The sequence below is a fragment of the Argiope bruennichi genome, chromosome 5, assembly GCF_947563725.1.
Source record: "Argiope bruennichi chromosome 5, qqArgBrue1.1, whole genome shotgun sequence".
In the NCBI taxonomy this organism is placed as follows: Eukaryota; Metazoa; Arthropoda; class Arachnida; order Araneae; family Araneidae; genus Argiope; species Argiope bruennichi.
The window spans coordinates 130,635,972-130,659,168 of record NC_079155.1 but is presented as its reverse complement, the minus strand read 5'-3'; the positions used below and the strand labels follow the sequence as shown (position 1 = coordinate 130,659,168).

At 30.8% G+C, this 23,197-nt stretch overlaps 1 protein-coding gene across 3 annotated transcripts in view; it reads right to left on the bottom strand.

The window, feature by feature from the left end:
• The window catches only part of LOC129969706 (inactive dipeptidyl peptidase 10-like), a 203,563-nt gene that overhangs the window by 114,252 nt on the left and 66,114 nt on the right, over positions 1-23,197 (bottom strand). Inside the window, exon 1 of one of the 3 annotated variants that reach the window (XM_056084397.1) lies at positions 7,226-7,350. The exons of the other annotated variants lie outside the window; for them this stretch is intronic. Coding sequence (XP_055940372.1) covers positions 7,226-7,297 — 72 coding nt within the window. The 5' untranslated portion in view covers positions 7,298-7,350. Of the gene's footprint in view, positions 1-7,225; positions 7,351-23,197 lie in introns of those variants that run through there. 3 annotated transcript variants of the gene reach the window in all.

Sequence of the window (23,197 nt, the reverse complement as noted above, 5' to 3'; positions counted from 1 at the left end):
GAATTTCTCAGTCAAACTATAATAGCTTTTTTCTCCAAATAAATACAACATATAATTTTGCAACATCGCTATGAAACATACTTGGCGCCTCGTTGTTTGGCCAATTCTGGCCGTCTTTTTTGCTATGACGATTTTCGGTTTCGGTAGTAGTATTTCAGCATTTGGCAGAAATGATCATTTCACCTTGAACAAAAAGCCCGCAGTAGATTACTCCTTCCCAGTCGTATTAAATGGCCAATTTTTTTTTTTTTTTTTTTTTATTCATGCGACATTTGAAGATCCTTAGATCCAATGTGTTTTCGATGGACATTTCGATTTTCTTTCGTCTCATCTCCAGCGACAAGACATTTAAAGAAGGCATCACACTCATGATGTTGGAGAAGCAAATCAACGGAGAGATTCTTTTCGTCAACCCGAATGTCACAGTGGTGAAATATTTCATCATGATCAGATTATTATGTCAAGAACGCTGATCTCGGGCATTCCCGGCGACCTTGTTAAGGTCTGCATCCGTCGTTGCTGGGCGGCCACTACACTCTTCACCTTTTAAATGAAAACTGCTCAACGTCTCTTAAACCAATTGTGGACGGCCGTAACAGTATCACTCCCGTAAACTGCACAACTCTCGTCTGCAATATTCTTTGCACTATTACCTTATTTAAACACTAGCGCTGGAGAGAGATGCAACGTACGTTGAGAAGCTTTTGTCGCACAATCGCCAACGACTCGTCGAAAGACAGTTCTCAGAGATCTTCGCGACTCATCGACTGAGATTGTTTGTAGCAGCACAGCCTTGGGTGTAAAGCCAATTCCTTTAGAAGATATAAGTCCTTTTCTTTTTTCCGATTTCTGTAAGATATTGGATACTTTGCGCGGCCTCATCGTGAGTTACAGCAGCCTGTTTGTTGTCTGAATGTTTCCACAATACAAACGGTTTAAACATTAAGCGTAACATGCCACAAATGCTTTCCATATGGAACGGAGTAAAAAAAAGGAAGTTTCAAAACAGACGATGTCCAACCAAAGAAACGTACTCGAACCACTTGCTCTGGCAAAATATTCACAGATGCAGACACAAAGCGTTCGATACCTTACAGAAATCGAAAAAAAAAAAAAAAAAGATTTATATTTATAGGCATATTCGACGTGCATGGCACATCTTTCTAGCGCAGATAGTTCAAAAGAGCTCTAGGATGACTGAAAGCAATGTCAGACAACTGAAAGATAAGATATTGCATCTTTATATAAATATGACCAGTTAGCATTCTTCTTGCCATACCGCGGAAGAAACTTATGGGACACCCTAAAAGCTTTATAAAACATATTTAATTCGATATATATTGAGATAGTGACCTCTTCCAAAGCTCTGTTCTGTACTTTACCCTTTCTAGGGCCGTGGAAAGTATGCTTCCCACTAAATTTATCCATCTTTGTATGAAATTATGTAGGTTGGCATAAGTTCTGACACATTTTTTTAAAAAGACAGAAACTTAGATGCTTCAGTTCTTTATCTTACACAAAATGATGTGCCTTGATTTATTACTTAATTATTAATTAACCAAATTAATTAATTAATGAAATTAAATGTATCTATTAAGCTAAATGAATCCCTTTTCTTATTCTAATTTCAAGCCTAAAAATATTTTAACATAATATGACTAGAAAAAAATGGCCCTTTAAAGGGTTAATCTACTGCGATTGCTAATGCAATATAAGTTCTGTTTTAACATTAAACAATATAGCAAGTATTGAAAGAAAATGGGAAGAATATTAAGGAAAATGTATAGCAGATCAATCATGAGCTTTTCATAAAGGAATTTTTAAAAAAATCATTCCTCAAAATATCTTTTACGATGAGCAATAACGCTGCCTTCCAGTATCTATTATTAAAGATTTATGAGTACCGTTTCAACTAACAGAACTGTACAAGGACAATAAACAGCACGCGTTCCCTCGTAAACGAGGCTGCATTCAGACTTCAGAAAAGCAAAAGGTTTTTTCTAAATCGATGTTTTACATTGCACTTCACATTTATTGCAAACACGCCATTTTTCTTTATTTTAAAACAGAAAAAAAATCATTTTAGAAAAATCTTTCTTTTAGAAATATGAAAAATTCAGAAAAATACTGTATTTACCAAATATCGTAGTAAAACCTTCTTTCCACAATGCTCTTACATGCGCACACATTCTTTAAGCTTTGAACTTCAGGATAAATATATATTCATCGATTAAAGTTTGATAATTCCATTAAATCAAAATTTAAAAAAAATTATCACCCTATTGATTCATAGAAAGAAGATTTTGAGTAAAAAACTTTAGATGATATTATGTCTTATATGGGAATAAAAATTCGTATTAAAATGGCTGTTATTTTAATCGAAATTCAATAACAAATTCGCTTGAAATTCGTGCTAATTGGGGTGTTGCTTTGATTCATTATCTTTCAATGGGAGAAGACTGAGTATCTTTATAAACCTGGAAACACGCGATTTCAAGGTTCTTTCTCATTCTCTTTGGAAAATGGAGCGCATCAAAACTTGTTATGCGGGACGCACATCCATTTTTCTTGTATCATTCATCAGAAAAAGGAAAGTCACAATGAATAAGCGATTGATTCGTAATACCGAATGATCGTCACTGCGATGGAAGGTTTTACATTTGCATGAAGAAGGCATGTATTTCGTTGTATTTTCGAATTGTCGCATTTTCAGACATAATTACAAAAAGTGTTTTTTTTTTCAGATTCCGAGAGACACATGAAAATGGACAATATCTTGAAATAAAATCCTCTTTGAGATTACAATGGTTTCTGTTCATACAATATTTTTCTTTATTTATAAAAAAAAGGCGAATATGTGTGTTTTGGCACTTTAGAGGCTAGATAGTTTGAGTTACCAAACTTTGCACATTCATACTTAAAAGGGTTAAAATGTGCACCCCGGAGCGTTTGTTTTCCTGAGCTTTTAATCAGAATTTTAATTAACAAAGAAGCAGACCTTTGGTGTTTTACCACAATAACTTCAGAAAATATTATTGTAAGAAAATAATTTTTTCGGCATCAAAAAAAAAAAAAAAATTAATATTTAATCAATCCTTTAAAAACATTTTAAGAGTGTTTTAAAGCACGGATGTAGGATACATCGGAATTCTAAACGAATATTAGAAGTATCATCAACGATAATATAAAAACATAAGGACAGCACCAAAGTTATTAATAAAAGTCACTATTAAAGTTGCAGACATTTTTGTTTTGAATAACAAAAAATAGCAGAGTGCATCTGTATTTTAGGAATTTTAGAGGTGTGACAGAAATGCATAGTAAAATGCACAGAACGGTGCCAGGCTTTTAAAATCTAAATTGCATATCTGTCAAAATGTGAAACTTAATAAGATTTTGCTGCAGAAACCGGTAAGAACAAGTTACATAAATATTTAATTGAAAATTTTATTCAGGCGAACTAGCTGGCCACCAAAGGCAGTTAATAAAATACAAAAAAAAAGTTATTCAAAATTATTAAATAAAAAATTATGCAATTTAAATAAAAAACATTACCAAAAGTATCTCACACCACCTTCCATCATTATTCATAATAGGACAGGGGTGATGGAGTGAGTTGCAACATTAGCAAGTACTTCATGCAGAGGTTTGGAAAATTCTCGATCAGAATTGCCTTTAAATATAATTCTTATGACCGGCCTAATTACATCAACATAACCAGTGCCCACTTGAAACGGATAGTGAGAATTTATGAACATGATTTCGTTTTAATTAGTTCATGGGGAAAATATAGTTCGAAATATTTGATTTAAGATAAAGTTTGTAAATAAAAATATTTTTGAAAAAACAACAACAACAACTAAATTCGTCTGTGTATTAAGCTTCAAAACACGGCTTTAATTTTTTACTATAATTAACTTCTTAGCTTAACTACTTTAATATCCCAATATTTTTTTCTTATTAATGCTTTTGCAAAAATATCTGGGACTATAAGATTGGGCAAGTTTGAAAGCATTAAAAACTGCGATATTTATCTTGATCTATGTTTGATTCCTGTAGTTCGAATTTCTGCTTCCATTAAGAACTTCGGAAAGAATCTAACAAAGATTAATACATCGTCCAATATTTATTAAAAAATTCTCTTCCTAACTGACCCACCTAAAAAAGAAATAAAGGGGAAAAAAAGTGTAACTACATAATAACATAATAAGAAATGAAAACGAAAAGAGAGAAAATGAAAAGTTGAGAAAAAAAAATGTCGAAAAGAGAAAATAGAGGGAGAAAGGGGGTGAAGTAGAGAAAAGAGGGAATAGAAGACTTTGTCCTAGCTTGCGGAGATGTGTGCAGCAGCTCTGATGATATACTGCATACAGTATTGTATATTGCGCTAATACCCTGTTTGGAAGCAACGTTAGGATTATGTTGGAACTGACCACGTTATTTTGAACAGCGTTCAGATGACGAGGAAACTGCTCGATCTTGATTTTAATCTTTCACGCCACACAAGCAAAAATAGTTTACCAACCAGACAGACTCACACAGCAGTTCTTTAGGGAAATCGGGTCTCGAAACAGAGACAGTCTGGCCCCCGAAGTCAACTGAAAAACAGATCCCTGTGGCCTGCGATTCCAGTGAAGGAAAATGAGTTCAATGCATCATTTACAAAATTCGGGTACAGAAATGTGCGCAATAGGGAGCAATCTGCAATTTCTTAACATTAATCGCAATTCTGAACTTTATGTTGAGTGGTAAAATAATTTTTTTATATTTTACTGTAAATCGCTTCACAGAATTTAGTAGCACTGTGCTAAGTGATAATCATTATCTAAAGTCTTGTGCATTTAAATTAATAGAAGAAAGTAAGGAGAGAATAATTTTAATTATTGTTGATCTATATAAGCATTTCATTCTTAAAAGCAGAAGGCAGGTTTAAAGACATTGAAGACACTTTGGATTTTTTTAATTCTCTTTAATATCCTTTCCGGGAAGTCAAAATTATATAAAAGCAGAGACGCGGACAAAGCACGTCCGCCACTGCACGACACAAAAGCAGAAGTGAGAAAGAACGAAATAAACTATCCCTGGTCTTATATAACACGAGATTTCTGCCATGTGTCGATTCAATACACGTGTTGACCTTTGACAAGGGCAACGGAGGGATCATTTTCACTAGGCACGTGGAACTGATGGTGCATCATTTTTACAAAGCTTCAGTTCAATTAACTATAACGAAAAATTGGAATAGGATCAGGAAATAAGAGAATATTTTAGAATGACTTTGGCATGGACTGAATTAGACTAAAGAAACCAAGAAACTCATTAGGATTAAATTAAATTTTAAAATATCATTACATATATAGCATTTGCCCTATAACCGGGGTCATTTGTAATAGTCGACAAACTGAAAAAAATATTTCTAATGGTAAAATGGACGAACCTGCTAAATGCTTTTTATATTATGAATGAATAGAAGAAGAAGTAGTATGTTATAATTCAGTAACCGTAAATACATTTAAAAGAACAAACATTTTTCCAAAAATTGTTACAACTAATCCTGTTTTCCCATATTTAAAGTTACTAATCCTTCATCTTCTGTTATTCAATGTAATTCTTAGTTATTCTTCTTTTACATATATAAAAGAATAAACAATCACATCAAATTAATAGCATTTTACAATTAAGGTTAATAAAGCAAATATATCTTAACTTTCTCGACTTAAAAGGATAAATTATTTATCTTACAGCCCATGATTAATAATTTTTTTCCTATACAATAATATTAAATTGAGTCAGATTTTATATTTCACTAAAAATGGACGGTACTTTTGAGAATGAAATTTAGAAACTTAAAATTTTACAAAATTGCTGGAACTGAAAAAAAAAAGTGATAAATTCTTAAAGTGTCGATATACAAGATAAAAATAAAACAGTCCAATGACGGAAAACCTTTTTAAATGTGTGAGCGCAGCTGCAAAAATTATTCACCAATAAAAAACGAGAAATGAAAAGCTTGTCTGTAATAAAACCATTAAACGCCAGCAACGAGCACTTTTGCGCTATTTCAGCTTTCAGACGTCTGGGATAATGGATTTCTCATAGAAAGCTGAACAAATGTATGCTTCAATGACAACTGCTTATCAAAGATTTTTATTTCATCATCATTATTATTTCAAAAATAATGACAAAAAATATTCAGGGAAGAAAATTTTTTGCTTTGCTTTTTTTTTAATAATGAGCATTTCCTATAATTTTGTCATGATAAAAAATGAAAGTACTTGTTCTAAACCGTCATTAATCGTTAACAATTTAAGTCAATAATAAACCAGCAATTTCGTAAATCAAATCCCTTTAAATACATTAATTTTCTTTTTTGAAATTATTAATTTTAATGAAACTATTTTTTTTACTTAATTTATTCATAGATTCATATCATGCCGTGGAGAAAAAGATTAGCTGAACTATCGGATTTTATAAATGAACATCGAGAAATTCTTTTTCTTAGCCAGGTGTGGGAAATTATTTTCTATCGGAATTTTTGGAGAAATTCGAATATTTAAGATTCATAAACTGTTACTCATAAAATAAAGTTGTTTAATATCGTAAATTAGTATAACATTAAACAAATTTAATTAGTATAGCTTTATCATTTATTTAATTCTTTGAAAAAGACCGCCTTGCAGCGATTACTCTTTTTTAACTTTCCGATACCATTTTCTCTTACTGTTTTCTTGTTATAAGCTGGACGTGCTTTTAAAATTTGTATTTTTATTTATAACAAACTATATAGAGATAAAAATTTTTAAAATGCAATTACTTAATCCAGTAATTGCATTTAAAGATTTGATATTTATTATCTAACTATTAACGTTAAATCTATGTTCGAACTTCGCACAAAGCACAAAATATTGTAATGGTTTTGTTTTAAGAGAATGAAAATTCGAAATAATTTAAATGTAAAACACGCAGTACTTTTCATTAGCTTATTTTTTTTAAACGATATGGTCTACGCCATTCTTACAAAACTTTTCGTTTCATCTTTTTGTTATTTATATTCATAGGGAAAATAAGTCTTCGTGTTTAAAAAGATTTATGAGCAATTCTTCGAAAACTTGGCAGAAATAAATGTTCGCTGCTGTCGCTTTTGTTTTCTTTTTTCCGAAGAGAAGAAAAAAATATATATATATTCTACTATAAATAATTTTTTCAAATAAAAGGATTACCTTACCTCTTGACTCAAAGCTTCACTCTCATCAATTTGTACTCTGGTATAACCATGTCTTTCAGGATTTTGGGACATTTATTTGATTAATTTTGCTCTTAAAAATTTTCTAGGTTTACTTCAAATTCCCAGTTTCAAGTGATGAAACAGGAAAACTTTTGAGTCTTTTGCAAAAGAATTATACTCTGGCGCCATCTATAATCTAAAAATGGTATGAAATTAAATAATGTGTTAACTAAATTTAAAAGCAGAAATATTCACGTTTTTGAGGGCAAACAATGAATATATAATTTATAAACAGAAAGATTCTTTTATCTTTTATATATTTGAGATTAATTTTTGTTCTAAAAAATGTAGCAATAGTTATTTTGTCCGAATTACATTTAAAAATGTGAATTAATCGCTCTTACTTGGATTTTCGTTTTATGAATGGCAACAACATTTTTTTTTTATATACATATATTTTCCTTTTTTTCCCCTTAATTCTTTCGAAAGTACAAGCTTGCAATTTTATTAATTATGATAAATCTATAGTTATGATAACGATGAATTTTGTCATTGGAAATGGAGTTTTCGTTAGACCTTTGCCCACGATTTTTTAAGATGGAAATGTGCACTTCAGAGCGTTTTTTTAAACTTTTAATTAGAATTTTAATTAATTAAAAATTACAAGAAACATTGGTCTTTCTCGGCTATAATTTTCGAAAATATTACAGTATAAAAATAATTTTTATATTATTGTAAAATTAACATTTTTTATATCATATTAATAATTAATATTATTTAGCAAAAATTGATACCTATTTTTGCGGTATAATTTTTAATTGTATAATTCATCTTCAAATAATTCTCTAAAGGTATTTTTCAAATATATATTTTACGCAAAATAAAAATAAAATTTAATGTACACAAGCACGTTATACTTATGTGAAAAATATTAGCTTTTCTCAACGTGTTGCTGTCATGCTAAAAAAGGCTCACTGCAAACGAAATCAATAAAAGTATAATTTTCAGCAAGTGTCTGTTTAAAATAAAATAAATGTGAAATTTTTATTTTCGAGAAAAATAAATGCCATCAAAAACATAACTTGTAAAAAAAAACCAAATCTCGCAACTCAATTCTTCTATCGTAAAAAGTTGCGAGATCCATGTAATACCAAGTCGGTCAATTCATTCAGTCCCTACTTAAGGGTCCCTCTGTCTTAAGTTATTACGTAATTAGCTAACCTAACAACATCGTATAGTGACCATATCAATATTAAAAATCTTTTATAGTTTAAATAAATAGAATGACTTGCCCATTGCATGAAAACACAATGCATCTTTACATTAAATTAGATCACATTAACATATTATATTAAATTAGATTGTTTAGTGCGATTGCCAAGTCAATCTATTTATTTAAACCATAAAAGATTGTTAATATTGATATGGTCACTATAAGATGTTGTTAGGTTAGCTAATTCCGTAATAACTTAAGACAGAAGGACCCTTAAGTAGGGACTGAATGAATTCACCGACTTGGTATTACATGGATCTCACAACTTTTTACGATAGAAGGAGTGAGTTGCGAGACTTGATTTTTTTTACAAGTTATGTTTTTGATGGCATCTCATTTCTTTTTGTAGATAGTCCTTTTCTTATTTTTGTATGTAGTCTTCCTCTTTTTCTTTTCCGGTGCTACTTTTTGAGCTTCAGCTACAGTTTTTCTCATTGACACTATTCTATGATAAATAACACTACTTCTTTCAAATCTGATCTCAGAACTTGGAGCACTTCATCAGAAAGTGGCTTGTACTTCGGTGTTTGCTTGTGTTCTACAGGCAGTTGCAATAGTCTATGTATAGTCAATCTATTCACATTGAATGCAGTTATTCCTGTTGGAGCACTAACTGCCACTTTTTTGTTTAAATACGTCTTAACCCAAACTTTCAGACTTTTTATTAAATAGCACTTTCCAGTGTCACCAGTTCCACTCACAAAATAGCGTAAAACGTCAGCGTTATTATCAGTTGTGTCCATTTTATTTGTGATCACATCGAAGACTCTTTTTTGATCGGCATTAAGTTTTGCGATCATACTTTGAAGATCAGTTTGCTCTTCTACCAGATTGATTCTCTGAAAGTCAACCATTGCATTTGCAGCTTCCACAGCTTCCAATTGAATTATTTCAAATGAGATATTGTTACAAACCTGTAATTTTGCTTCCCAGCGTGAATAGTGTCATCATAAGAAAGATCGTTTTACAGTAATCTGTATTGGATGCTGTCGGATGCCGAGCCAGTGATCTCAGAGCTTGATGATAAACTTGGCGACCATTTGGCGACGAGTTTGCTGACAAAATTGATAATGCTCGAAACTTCGAGAAACTTATCGATCCGTCCATTATTAGGCGCATATTTTAGTTTTTCCTTGATTTATACACTAAACACTAATTTTATGCTAAATTTGAAGCTCCTATGTCTGCTAGAAGTGCCTTAGAATTTTGATGATCGGTCAGTCAGTCAGTCAATCAATCAGTCAGTCAGTGACAAAATTCACAAATTTTGACTAGTTATAATTCTGAAACAACTGGTTCAAATTTAATGAAATTTGAAATATACCGTGTTTATTTCATGCCTGCTTGGTTACTGAAAATTCAGGCTTCTAGTTTTATTCACAATGAAGTTATAGGGGTCGAAAATGGCCTGAACTGCTTCGAGAAAAGGATGGTACGGCCGTGCCGCTTGTTTTTCTCGACTTGGCGGGAGCACTGCCGTGCCCCCAGATGAAGGGGGAAAAAAAATGTTTTTGTGACTGTTTCAATATTTGCATAATTAATTCAATAATTCTGTGTTGTCGAAGGCAAGCTTAGATTAATATGCACAAGATACCCACTCTAAACGAGGCGCACTAGAGAATTTCTAAACTGTTAGTAATAGTCATACACAACTAATAAGAAGAACGATCTAGAATGAAGTAAGTAATTATATGTTGTTTAGTTTGTGTCAATAAATATTTTGGTGAATGATAGAATTTTAAATTTTTATTCAATCCTCGGTCCTCTGAGACTTATTCCTAAAAGACTAATAAAAAACGTGCAATCCTTTAACGACAAAAATCGATTGGAGTTATGCAGATCTGAACATCACTATTTTAGTGATCACTACTTATTTATCACTTAAAAAAATTACTATTTATCACCTATCATCACGATTTTAGAGCCTCCACTGACTGCTTTGAGGAAAACAATCCATTAGCATTCGGAGTTCCGCCAAAGCTGATTGGTATAAAACAATTAAATTCAAAGCCTCATAACTCAATCAGATTTGGCAGCAAAAGATTCATTTTTTTTTAAAGTTGGGTTATCAAGAACATTTTATTGAATATGTTTCATAGGATCAAAGGACTGTACAAAAAAAATTGACTTCATTATTTTTTCAGAAATACTTCTACTGAATGAAAGAAAAAATACTATTATTTGCACTATTTAAATCCTTCGAAAATTAAAACTGAGGACTGAAATTTACGAAAAATCAAAGAAAGTTATTTAGAATAATCCTATGAAATATTGTATACATTATAAAATTATTCTGCAATGCCCATAATATTTCAATTCTCAAGGATTTCCTTTTCTGTACTCATATTTTTTTAAAAAATATGCTTTAGTACAGCTTTTTTTGTATTAGTTGAAATTTAATCACTTCCGTTTCAAATTAAAGTTCAAATTTCAGGAGAGATGACAGAAAATGAGGGCGCTACATAGTACAGCGAACAGAATAATGTGAGGCTTTTATGATATAATGAGTTCTTTATCCAACAAAATTCCAAGCTAAAAATATCTTGCTGATGAAGTCATTAAGACCAAATTATATAAAGTATTTAATTGAAAATTTTAGAAACCTTTGTTCCCAGTGAATCTATAAGAGCCAAAAACGTGTAGTATTGAATATTTTTGGAAAATAGAGTAAACTTTAATCAACTACATTGCTTTGCTTATTTATTTGCCGAATACATGCAGTTTTGATCTTATCCTACAGATGATAAAATGAATGATTCTCTGAGTTTATTGTGCCTATAACCATTGTCTCATATTTAAGGCAAGTTAAAAATGTGGACCTTTATTTGTTGCGGCTGCTGTGAGAATTAAAAAATATATATAAGATTATATAATAATCATTTTAACAACAATTTATTCGAATGAATTTCTTAAATGCATACCATCAAATTAGAAACACAGTTGTCAAATTGAATGCACAGTTATGAAAGCAAAGAATTTTGTGAATACTGTTTCCTTTTTGCTCTTATTATTAAGAATGATGCATCTTTTACAAAAAAAAAATTATAACTTCATTTTAACAAAATTATAATGCAAACCTATGAATATATAAAACGTTATAACAAAACCAATAATGGCATTTCGACACGATGCCAAACAACGGAAGAATAATTTTAGACTAAATTACTTTTTGAAACTATTGCCTGAACGACCATTTCAGTTTTAGTTACATTCAGTCCTTTATAGTTCAGGGGCAGTGCAAGCTCATTACGTCGGAAATGTTCCAAAAATTGTGCATTTTCAGCATAACATACTATGTCCCTATACGTGGCCACAGAAGGAGCTCTTGCCAAACTATAAAGTATCACTTTAACCCTCTACTCTCTTTAAATACTTCGTGACAAACTTGCGCTTTGTGTGACGGCTGTTATAAAGTGTAACTCATGGAAATGAAAACGTGGATACATCTGTTTGGAAAATTCCCAACTATGACAAGAGCTCTTTGAAACGGAGAATATGGTTTTATCGAATGAACGAATAGTGACGAAAAGTTGGTTCAATTTCACCAAAAAATTATAAAGTAGAAAACATTAAAAAAAAATCATCTAAAATTAGATTGACCTGGATGGAAAACTATTCATGCCGCTTGAAGCCTGCCGAAACCACATCAAATAAGTATCTCGTTTTATGCATACATTTCAGCCATTGTGTATTATTACTGCATTCTTCAACAGCAGCTTTTTATGAAACATTAAAAGCAATATCAAAGATAATTCAAAAGTTTGCACATTAACTGCTTTGCACACAGAAACACTATTTTGAATTCATTCAAGAAACTAGAAAAAAAGTAGATAAATAAATAAAATATGACCAAAAGCTACATTTTGGTACAATGCAAGTAAGGCAACAAAAAATAGCATTTATAATTCTACTTGAGTCATGAAATATTTGTTAACATAAGCGCCAGACCCTACCCTAAAAGCTTCCTGCATTCAACTTAGCGATTATCGGTTTTACTTTAATGTAATAGAGGTAGGCATTTTGTTTATGCTTGCTGACGACTGACGACTTAACTGACGACACAAGCTCGTTCAGTTAAAGTATTTCACATTGAATAAGTATTTAACTATTTTTACTTGTAGATAAAATATTAGCTCCATCTAATTGTTTCAATTAATAAAACAATCAATAAAATCGTTTCACACGATACTCTCAATAATTTACCATTCATGCTTAACTTAGAATTTTTTATTTATTTATTTTTTTGTTTATTTGGCAGCCCAAGGAATAATTTTCATATTATTTTGCGGAAATACTGCTCAGATTTTCTGGATCAACTTAGACGGTCGCATTTTTTTCCATTTGAGAAAATGGCTCTCACTTTATAAAATGTTTCGATTATGTACTATAAATGAATAGTTCATATTATAAAAAGGAACGAATTTAATTCTTAAAATTTAGCTTCTGAAGTTTTCTAACTTTTATTGTGATAAAAGAAAGGATGATCTTGATACAACCAATGTAAATAAATGTATATAAGAAAATATATGCACAATTTTTAATAAACGGTTTTATTGATTTTGATTTGTTTAATGGAATTTTGTTATCAGATGAAATTTCGTTCCTCACAGTTTAACCAAAGACACTATTTAAGATGTTGTATTATGCGGAAAAAACAAATCTTTTCAGAAACCTGTTTTTTGATTGAATAATTTGTTCTCATTTAGAACATATTTCTAGAAAAAAAAAAGCAAAATCTCTTGCAGACAAATTTCAAGTATGGTATTTAGCGACTTTCTTATATTTATTCATTATTTATAAATTATATCTATCCTTCATTATTTCTGAAATGAAAATTCAAATATTAGAACAGATTATCAATTTTATTGAAGAAAGATGTCATAAAATATTTTTTCTTTGTCTTTATACTCTAAAATGTTTGTTATTCGCAACTTTTAAGACAAAAGATTTTTATTTACAAATAGCGATTTAGGCATTTTCATATAGCGTGTTTTTTATTAGAAAATGTGTTTTAACTCTTCATAAGTTTTGGGAGCTACACATTAAAAATTGGGTGGATAAGTTTTAAAATATGCGAAGCATTTCGAAGATTATTCCATTTTACGTCGCCTAAACCGGAATCATAAGCATGTGATCTTCCTTTTTTATTTTTAGTCTCTTAGCAGTTATATCTAGTTTTTCTATTATTTTTAAATATGAAGAAATATTGAATTCGACTTTTAGTAATTAAAATTAATGTTGTATCAAAATTCGAAGAACATTCCATTCATACGACAGAAAATGCTTCAGTAGTTTAGGAATGCGTTACTTGTTCAATAGTTTAGAAATGTCAAAATGGAACACTTTTTCAATTGGTTGTATAGTTAAAAGTTTTTTTTAAAATCTTATTCAATTTTCATTCCTTAAAATTTTAACTGAAACTAATTTTTCATTTATAATTTAATTTTAATATTGCAATTTAGAATTTCATACTAAGCATTTCTCAAACCCTTTTTAAATAATTGGAATATTTAAGAGAGAACATGCGAATATTTTTTCGAATTTTTGACTACAATTCTTACTTATGAAATGATCATAGTTTGAGGAATACGAATGTCTTGTTTTACATTTAGAAGGTTATCAGAAGGAATATTCTATCAAAAATATTTTTTTAATTTAAAAATTTTGGAACAATTTATTCAAAAATTGTAGTAATAACTTATAATTGAGTTTCAATATTTAGGTGAAAAATCCACATTCGATTCTGAAAAACTTAACATGTTATATGATTAGTTTCATTTCCTATTATACTACATACGTTTTATTCATTTAGAAAATGTCTTACAATGATCAATAATCACTTCATAAGTTAATAATTATTTTCACTTGGTAATTATTTTATTTTGTTAGGAAATAAAAAAAATAATGCGAATTTTTTTTTCAATATCAGAATAATACTTTTAATTTGCTGCTTATTTTATATTTTTAAATCTTCATTTTCTATAATTATTTAACATTCTGTCACTTATTGCTTCGACAAGATACAAATAGGTACCTTTTTCCAAAAATATTTTATTAAAATTAATAATTTTTTACTTACCTACTTTTAACTAATTATGAAACTAACTATTAAGTAGTTTGTAAAATTACTTGTGTTATGCATTGTGATTCTGAATTTAAATGGGGGATATTTTATTAGTTTCCCTGTAAGATAATTATTCTACTGCCATTTTTAATTTACGCGTTCTTAAACTAAGACTTTCTTGTAATTATTTAAAAATATAACTGATTTCCTTCTGGAAAATAAGGGATAACTATGAATGCAAACTGAAACTGCATATAAGAATATGTGAGAAAAACGAATACGATTTCCAGATACAAATCTTTATTAAATTTGATTCTCAAGTTATGAAAAAAGCAAACATTCAGGAATTAAAAGGTTATAAAGGTGTTTGAGTGAAAGGTATAATAAAAAAACTCACAAGACTAAATTTTCTTCAAAATATACATATATATTCTGTTATTCATATTATTAAAAGAAGTTTCTATGCTTTCTCAATTAAATTTCTAATTGATATCAGCTTTCATGCAATTAAAAATATTTTAAGAAATATTTCCACAGATTTTCAGAATTTTTACGAAAAATTATATTAAACTATTCATTAAACATAGAAAAAAGTAGATTTCTTTGAAAGTAGCGTTGAAAAGTAATTTTCTTATTTCTGTGAAATTTCTTCAACAACAGTTGATTTCCTTTTGCTTTCCTTTCATTTTTAACTAAAACCTTTTCATTTGTTTTGACATATTTTATTCTATTATAGCTTATGTTAAATAGCAAGAGGAAGAAATTTTATACCAATTAAATCAACTAGCATAGTTACAATTTGTTAATTATTCACTGCATTTGTATGGTACAATCATTAAATTCAACTATACCCTCCGAAAATCCAATGACTTACAATTAAATTCAACGAAGTTATTAGAAAAATTCCCATTCACGTTTTAATTTTTTTTTTTTTTTTAAATTTTCAATGTTCACCATTTGTCTAACATTTCAAAATCAACTTTAACCTCTTTTTACGTCCATCGATTTTAACAACACAGTTCAGCTCAGCCTAACTAATTTGCAGCACCTACATGTTCCGAAAAAGCAACTAAAAGCATTGTTTGCTTTCAAAACTGACTTCTGTTCCGTGTGAGCGAAGTGTTTTCCCGCCACGCAGCTTCGAATTGCGTGACCAACGGAAAGAAAACAAAAGAAGTTTCTTGCTGATTTTCACGATGGCCATTCAAAACGGTCTGCGTAAAGTAGAAGCATTCCACTAGTGGTGTTAGACTAGTGGTTATTTTCTTTTTATTTCAAAAAGTGAAGAAGAAAACTTTCAAAAGTTAACAGAGGAATATAGAGCCTTTCCTCACGAATTAGATTTATGCCATATAATAATATGTCACATTTTTGCTTTTAAGGAAAAAAAGCGCATTCTCTGAAAATATAAAATCAGTCCGTTACTTATAGCGTATTTGTGCAGTTTTCGTTCTGTTAAGAGTAGAGAAAAAATAAAAATGCCCATCAGCTGATTTCAATTATGCTTATCCTGCCATATAAGCAACATTTATTGACAAACATTCGATGATAGTGATTAACTTTATAGTGACCACCTTTCATTTTTTAAATTCGAAATCCAAAAATCGAAAAACTGAGCAATACTGGATTCATTTGAAATTAGATTTATGTTAAATCAATGTAAAAAAATTAGTTTTTACAAAGATAAAATAATAAATATAGAAACTTTATTTTAGACGAGAAATAGGATCCCCATAAAAGTAAACGTGTTTAACAATTATAATATAAAATAATAAATTACATATCATTCCTTTAATAATTAAAGACGCAAAATCATGTACTTTAATTTCCAGAACATATACTTGCTTTTCTGAGTCAAATAGGCATTATCTACTCAATGAAACATCGATGTATTAAGAAGTAAATATTTAAACGCTTTATGTATCAACGTCAATGCCATAATAGATTTTCTCAGATATGTGGAATTTAAAATTCATCAAAGACTACCAATAACTGAAACATAAATAAATTTATTTATTTACACAAAGCAGTAGCTTAAAGTTTATGTTTTTTTCCTAATTGAATTTTTTTTAGGATTCGAACATTTTTATCTTGAAATTCTTTTTCTTAAAAATATTGCTATGACAAAAATTTTGAATGTTTTAGACGTATTGAACCGTGCTGAAAATTTCAATTTCAGTCTATTTTCGAATGGTACTTTTTTAAGAAAAAGAAAGAAGAAAAATAAAATAAATAAATAAATTTTAAGAAAAATAAAGGAAGTCGAACTTTTATATAGTTTTTAACGGGCATTTTTAAAAATGCGGTATGGTTTTAGTAATGAAGATTACTTTAATATCGACAATCATTAAACCAGGTTAACCCAACAAAAATGTATTCATTTGCATGATTTCAGATACAATAAAAATGCCAGATCGAACCTAGCCGAGTGGAGACGAAAGAATGTCAGAAAATAACCGAAGCCTGAAAGCGCATTCTGATTAAGAAACTCTAATCCTCAGTGCAGGTGCAGTTTACAATTTTTTTTTTTATGCGCATTGTAATTATGATTGACAAAAATTTTTAAATAAAGACACGTAAGAACTTGTGAAAAAACTCTGTGCTAGTTCTCCCGCATCTATTTGGTTGAAATGCAATTATGAACTCTACTACTGTGTAATATAGGGAACGGTGATGAAAGTATAAAAAACATTTCCAATTAAATATAATCCTAATAATTTAGAATCTAGCAGCAGTGGTCTCCCAGAATGTGTTATCCCAACCTTCTACCATGCAAAACTGTGAGCCTTTAGCAAAGCTGTGAACGTCACGGGTTCCATTTCCAGACTCCTGTCCTGCATGCTTCGCAGTAGAGCTGTACTTGCTTATTATTAACCGCATACCATTGGCGGACAATGGTTACAAAAGAGATTGTTTGTGTGCGATTAATCACGGGTTGCAATTAATACGCAACTTCCAGGAAGTCAAAAATGCATTTTGATGTAAACGCCGTTTTTGATAGCAGAGTTTACTGCTCCATTCACCTGAACAAACAAATAGTTTTCATTGAACAAGAAAATAAAATCTATAAGATATATAATATAAAAAGAAGAAACAAAATGTTTTTAAAACATGTTTGTCTTCGTTTTACTTAGCAAACTCAAAATATGTTATTATGCTTGCCAAATAAAACGAAATTAAAACCGATACTGTTATATAGTAGTGGTTTCGATCTGAATTTCGCTTTACTTTTTATTGCCTTATTCCTTATATGTTTTTAATTTTTTTTCTGAACTTTTGTATAATATGTTTAAAGCAAACCAGCATGAAATATCTAACAAGTTAAGAATTTATTCATTAAATAACAGCGACGTTACGAGACAATGTAATGCAGAATCAATATTAATATCAGGAGTTAAAACTCATTAGCTCGGACATAAAAATTGAAACCGAAATATGTCAAGAAATTCCACCGATCGTTTTATAATTAGGCCTAGAGTGAAAGCTGTAGTTGTTTTAGCTTCCGACTCTTGCTTTTTTTTTTTACTATGATGAAATTTCAATAAGAACATTTTCTTACCGATCATTAAATATTTTGTCGTAAAACGAGCCACACCCACTACATAAATTATTTTTTTACAAAAAAAAAATGCCAGTATCTAACTTTAAGCTTGCGAAAGAATGAATGTACTCATGTTTCAAATAAATTGTTGAAAAAAGTCAATAAAATGAATGTCTTTAACATGCATACTTCCTAAATAATTCTAGTAGTTTTGAATAAATCTTCTTTAAATAGCCGGCAATTAAATATTACTTACAAATCTTTGGGCAATGCATACTTCAGATGATATATTACAGACTGTTCGATCACATGCTAAGAATGTTCCTACGATTAGGCCAATTTCAGGAAAATTACATCTATATACAAAATACAATTGTATGTGTAAGAAAGAATATTTAAAATTTTGAATGAAAAAAGCACCATTTTACACGATGCACAGATTTAGAGAAACATAATAACTGAAAAATAATAAGGCAAGGAAAGTAAAGGTATAAGCATCATCATATATTTATTGTAGAATTTACATTTCAAGAAAATTCAGAAAAATCATTGACAATTTGTTGACGAAAGACTTCCAATTAAAAAAAAATACTGAACTGTAACTAACCATGAAAATAAAGTAACAATTAATATGTAAAAATAAAATCACAACAGCTAATGATGAATAAATAAGACGAGCATAAAAAATTATAAAGACTTTACTAAAAAATAAACAAGTCAACTGAAAAAGAAATCCGGAGTTCTCAACTTTCAACAAAAATATCATTCATAATGCTTGAAAAATATTTTTACCTTTATTTCGCAACGGAACATTCTTTGAAGGATTGCATGACGGTATTTTGAATTATACAAAATTATTTGAAGGGGGGGGGGGTAGATTAAAATTGTTAATTAATTTCGAATGATATTTCCCAATGATGGCTTTTGGATCAATTATTCGCAAACAAACAACTTTTCAAAAAATTTTGGAATTTAAGACCAAATTGCTCAGTTTGTTGGTATCCCCCCCTCCGATTTCCAACGCAACTTTAAAAAAAAATTGCATGCTTTGTAGTCTTTTTGTAAATGCATTCGTTTAATATATCTCAGGAATGGAAATGCTTGTTAAATGAAAGCAGATAAAAAAAGATCCAAGTCATCAGGCGGTGCAGCAAATGTGGATCATTTGAAAATGACCGAGATGGAACACAAATCAACATTACAATCTTCCTGAACTTTTTTTATTTACATAAAATGCATACACATATAATTAAGACACTAAATAGTAGAGTTTTGTTGTAACAATTCTGCTAACTTACTGGGATCTACAGAAAAAACTGAAAAAAAGACCTTCATGGCATAAACACACGATGAATGATGCATCCCAGCGCACTGTGTGTTTGCCAAGTTCAACAGATGACAGTCAAAGGCGCAGGCGATAGGACGACTCTGACTTACAGAAATAATGGAGGCTGAGCTCCGTACGATTCTGATGAAACGTTATGATTCAACTAGAAGATGTTCTCTTTTAAATGGACAGTTACTTTTACAACAATATTTCAAATCTGATTGTCACAGCTAAAGTAGAGTTGCGGTAGAAACTCTTATAAACATTGTCAGAGTGCTGAAGAAATAAAAATAAATTATTTGAAGTACATTTTAGATATAAATATGCAGCAACAATGGAAATCTTGCTTTTTTGCAATGGCATCCTTTCTATTGATATTAACCATGAAAATAAAATCAAAGCTAATGAATAAAATTCGATTGAAACTAATAGTGACCCACAAACAGACAGAACAAGATGCAATTCCTTATTCAAAATTTAGAAAAAAAATCTAGTAAAAATGCTAACAATAATTAAACTTCTTGAAAAGAGAATATTTTGATCAACATAAAATACTGAAAACCGCAGTCCTCAGTTCACTGACCTTTGCACTTTATTCAGAATTACGTTTATTCGTTACATTTTAAGCTTACGAATACCGAGAAAGCAGTCAATTTAAAGATGAAAGAAACTGTCTCATCTACTAGACGCCAGAAAAGAAGCCGAGGTTTCCCACCCGATAAAGATTCTGAACACAAAAATGAGGATCTCTCTGAACACACACACACACACACACACACACACACACACACACACACACACACACACACACACACACACACACACACACACACACACACACACACACACACACACACACACACACACACACACACACACACACACACACACACACACACACACACACACACACACACACACACACACACACACACACACACACACACACACACACACACACACAAAAGGTACACCCAGTTTTACCAATGGCATTGGACATTTATACCTATATATATACTGATGAACTGAAAAGCGAAAAGGTTCATTGCCACTGGATGGAGAGTTGCATTACCCGAATGTGGTGCATCAGCAAATCTCTGAATGGTTCACAGTAACTATCTGACTGCCAAATGGCAGAATTTCATATCTAATTGACGCAATGCTCAATTTTTATGAATAAAATATTTTCCAACTTACGGCTCTCACTATATTTCTTATAAACCTGCTTCCCAAAAAAGGGATCATTAATTTAATTTTGGTGCCAAGACATTTCTTTGTTGTGATTGAAGCTTATAAACAAGATATTAATTATAGAAAATCACTGACAGTTCGAGATTTTATTATATATATAAGAATTTCCTTGAACTGTGAGTGGCAACGCACAACCAGATAAAAACAATAAATTTATATACAAAATTTAAAATTTCACCCTTCATGTATGACACATTAAAACATGCATATAAGGTTCACCTTTCATAGCACAATGCACAATCAAACGTGTTATTTTGAAAAATCTTTTTCATGGCTCTTGCATAATGTCAAAATAAGATTCAACAGTGATCAAAAATTTAAATATCGAATATTTTTCTTAATTTTAATGTGAGGTATCATTAAATAATAGCATAAAACATTTGCGATGAATTTAATTAATTTATAATTATAAATAAATATTAGATACGACAATTTTTAATGTTGAATTTAAATTGACTCGATTTTAAGATGAATATCTTAACATTTCATGAGCGAGAATTATCCAGACAAGAATCCCAAGTTACAGCCTTTCGATTTACAGAAGTTCCAGAAACGTGAAAATTACACGGACTGCATTTTTTTTCGCTCCTTACACGAATACGAATGTACAGTAAGAGCGCAAATATTAGCTAGCAGTCGTCATGCAGAATAAATGGTCAAGAATCTTGTTGGTAATAGGGGTGGCAGATGGGTCACTCCTCTGTCTCGAAAAAAGCCATTCTGATCATTAGCCACTTGCTCTGGTAAAAGATTCACAGGTGGCGTGCCAAAACAGTAACTCGCAGCGAGGTCTCACAGAGCATCCGATGCCTTAGAGAAATCTGAAGAATCCTAAACGAATTAATTTTCAGCCTAAGACTGCGCTCCTGTAAACTGTGTTCCGGTAATCAATCTCAATCGACGGGTAGCGAACATCACCTCTTTATTCACACCCTTTCGGGACGGGAGGGCTCTATCCTAGACGCACGCACGGGATGGAATGTACGAGAAAGGAATCATCCCACAGGACGTGGGTTTGGCATCGCTAAGCCTAACTTTGAAAAAGAAAAAATAATCACAAAAAATAAAATTTTAACGTCGCCATTTTTTCTACCTTTTTAGATTATTAGTTCATTCATAATATGAGCACATTCTTCTTCTTAATTGCATTTTTTCCATAATAAACCGAAACGAAGGCTTTCCATAATAAAAAGAGAAGTGCGCGAAATGTATCCAAAAGCTACGTAAAATACAACATAAATGATGGTAAAACCAGAAAAGACTACAGTTACACAGTAATAGCAAAAAAAGTAGAAAGAAAAAGAAGAAACGAGAATGATTCTATCAAAAGGAAAGCTACACAGCCTAGCTCTGTTGTTTATATTACTCTTACACCTCTCCCCCGCGACTAATGATGAGTAAAATACTAAAATGAGGTTGAATATGAGCAAACTGAAGGTCAGGATACTAAAACTATATTTATTTCCAAACTGATGGACACAGGGTGATATCTAGTGGCAATTAAAAATTATTCCAGTTTAAAATGCACAAGTGCATCACCGTCCCATGAGTTCGATTTCCAGAAATGCATGGGTGGTATGCCCGGCTCGGCAGACGTTCATTAGTGATGTATATATGACACACCCGTCGCGAAAGGGTTAACTGTCTGCCGAAGTGCACAACACGTCGTTGGCGATTTTGTGACAAAAACATTCCGATGTGCACAGCCCATCATTCCAGCGCAAATGGTTAATAGGACAAATTTGTATCAACTGTGGGCAATAAAAGAAAAGTAGTGACAATCACCCTGAAAGGAAAAGCATTCTGTTGCACCTGCGAAGTTTTAAATTGCTCGTACTCTAGTGACAGTTGTTGAGAGACCGGTTTTAAAGATTTCTATAGTGATTCCATAAGTGCAAAAGGTCTCTCATAGAGCAGAGAGAGGAAGGCAGGGTGGAGTCCCAAAGAATTGGACTTCAGTTTTTCGAAACTGACGATGACTTTTTCGAATTTTTTAAAACAACGTGGGATTTTTAACTTAGGATACAGCAAAACTTGCACGCTTTCAGCAGTGGTATTTAAATTTTAGAACAGTGAATTCCATTATAGAACATCTATGTATATAGAGAAAATAAACTATTTATCAGAGATGTACGAGTTGCTTAAATAAAATCTTGCTTTCACTGCATCTTACAAAATTAGCTCTCTCGCCATTTATAGTTCAGATTCGGTGGAAGCTCAGGAAGAGAGGTTGAAAATTATCATACACTAAAGTTCGTGTTAAATACAATATGATGTCACCAAGTTTCGATAGTGAAATATTAGTTTCTATCAAAAAATCTTTAGATGATCTTACATTTAACTGTAACAGTGGCTGTGTATCACGTATTCAATGTATCGAAAACCTTCCTCCATTATTTGCTCATGTAATTCAAATGAAAACCAGCAGAAGTGGTCTTTCCGAAACGATTCCTTTGTGATTGTGTTTTCTTCGCACATATCAGCTCAAAAAATATGAACCTTTGCCGAAGTCGTGA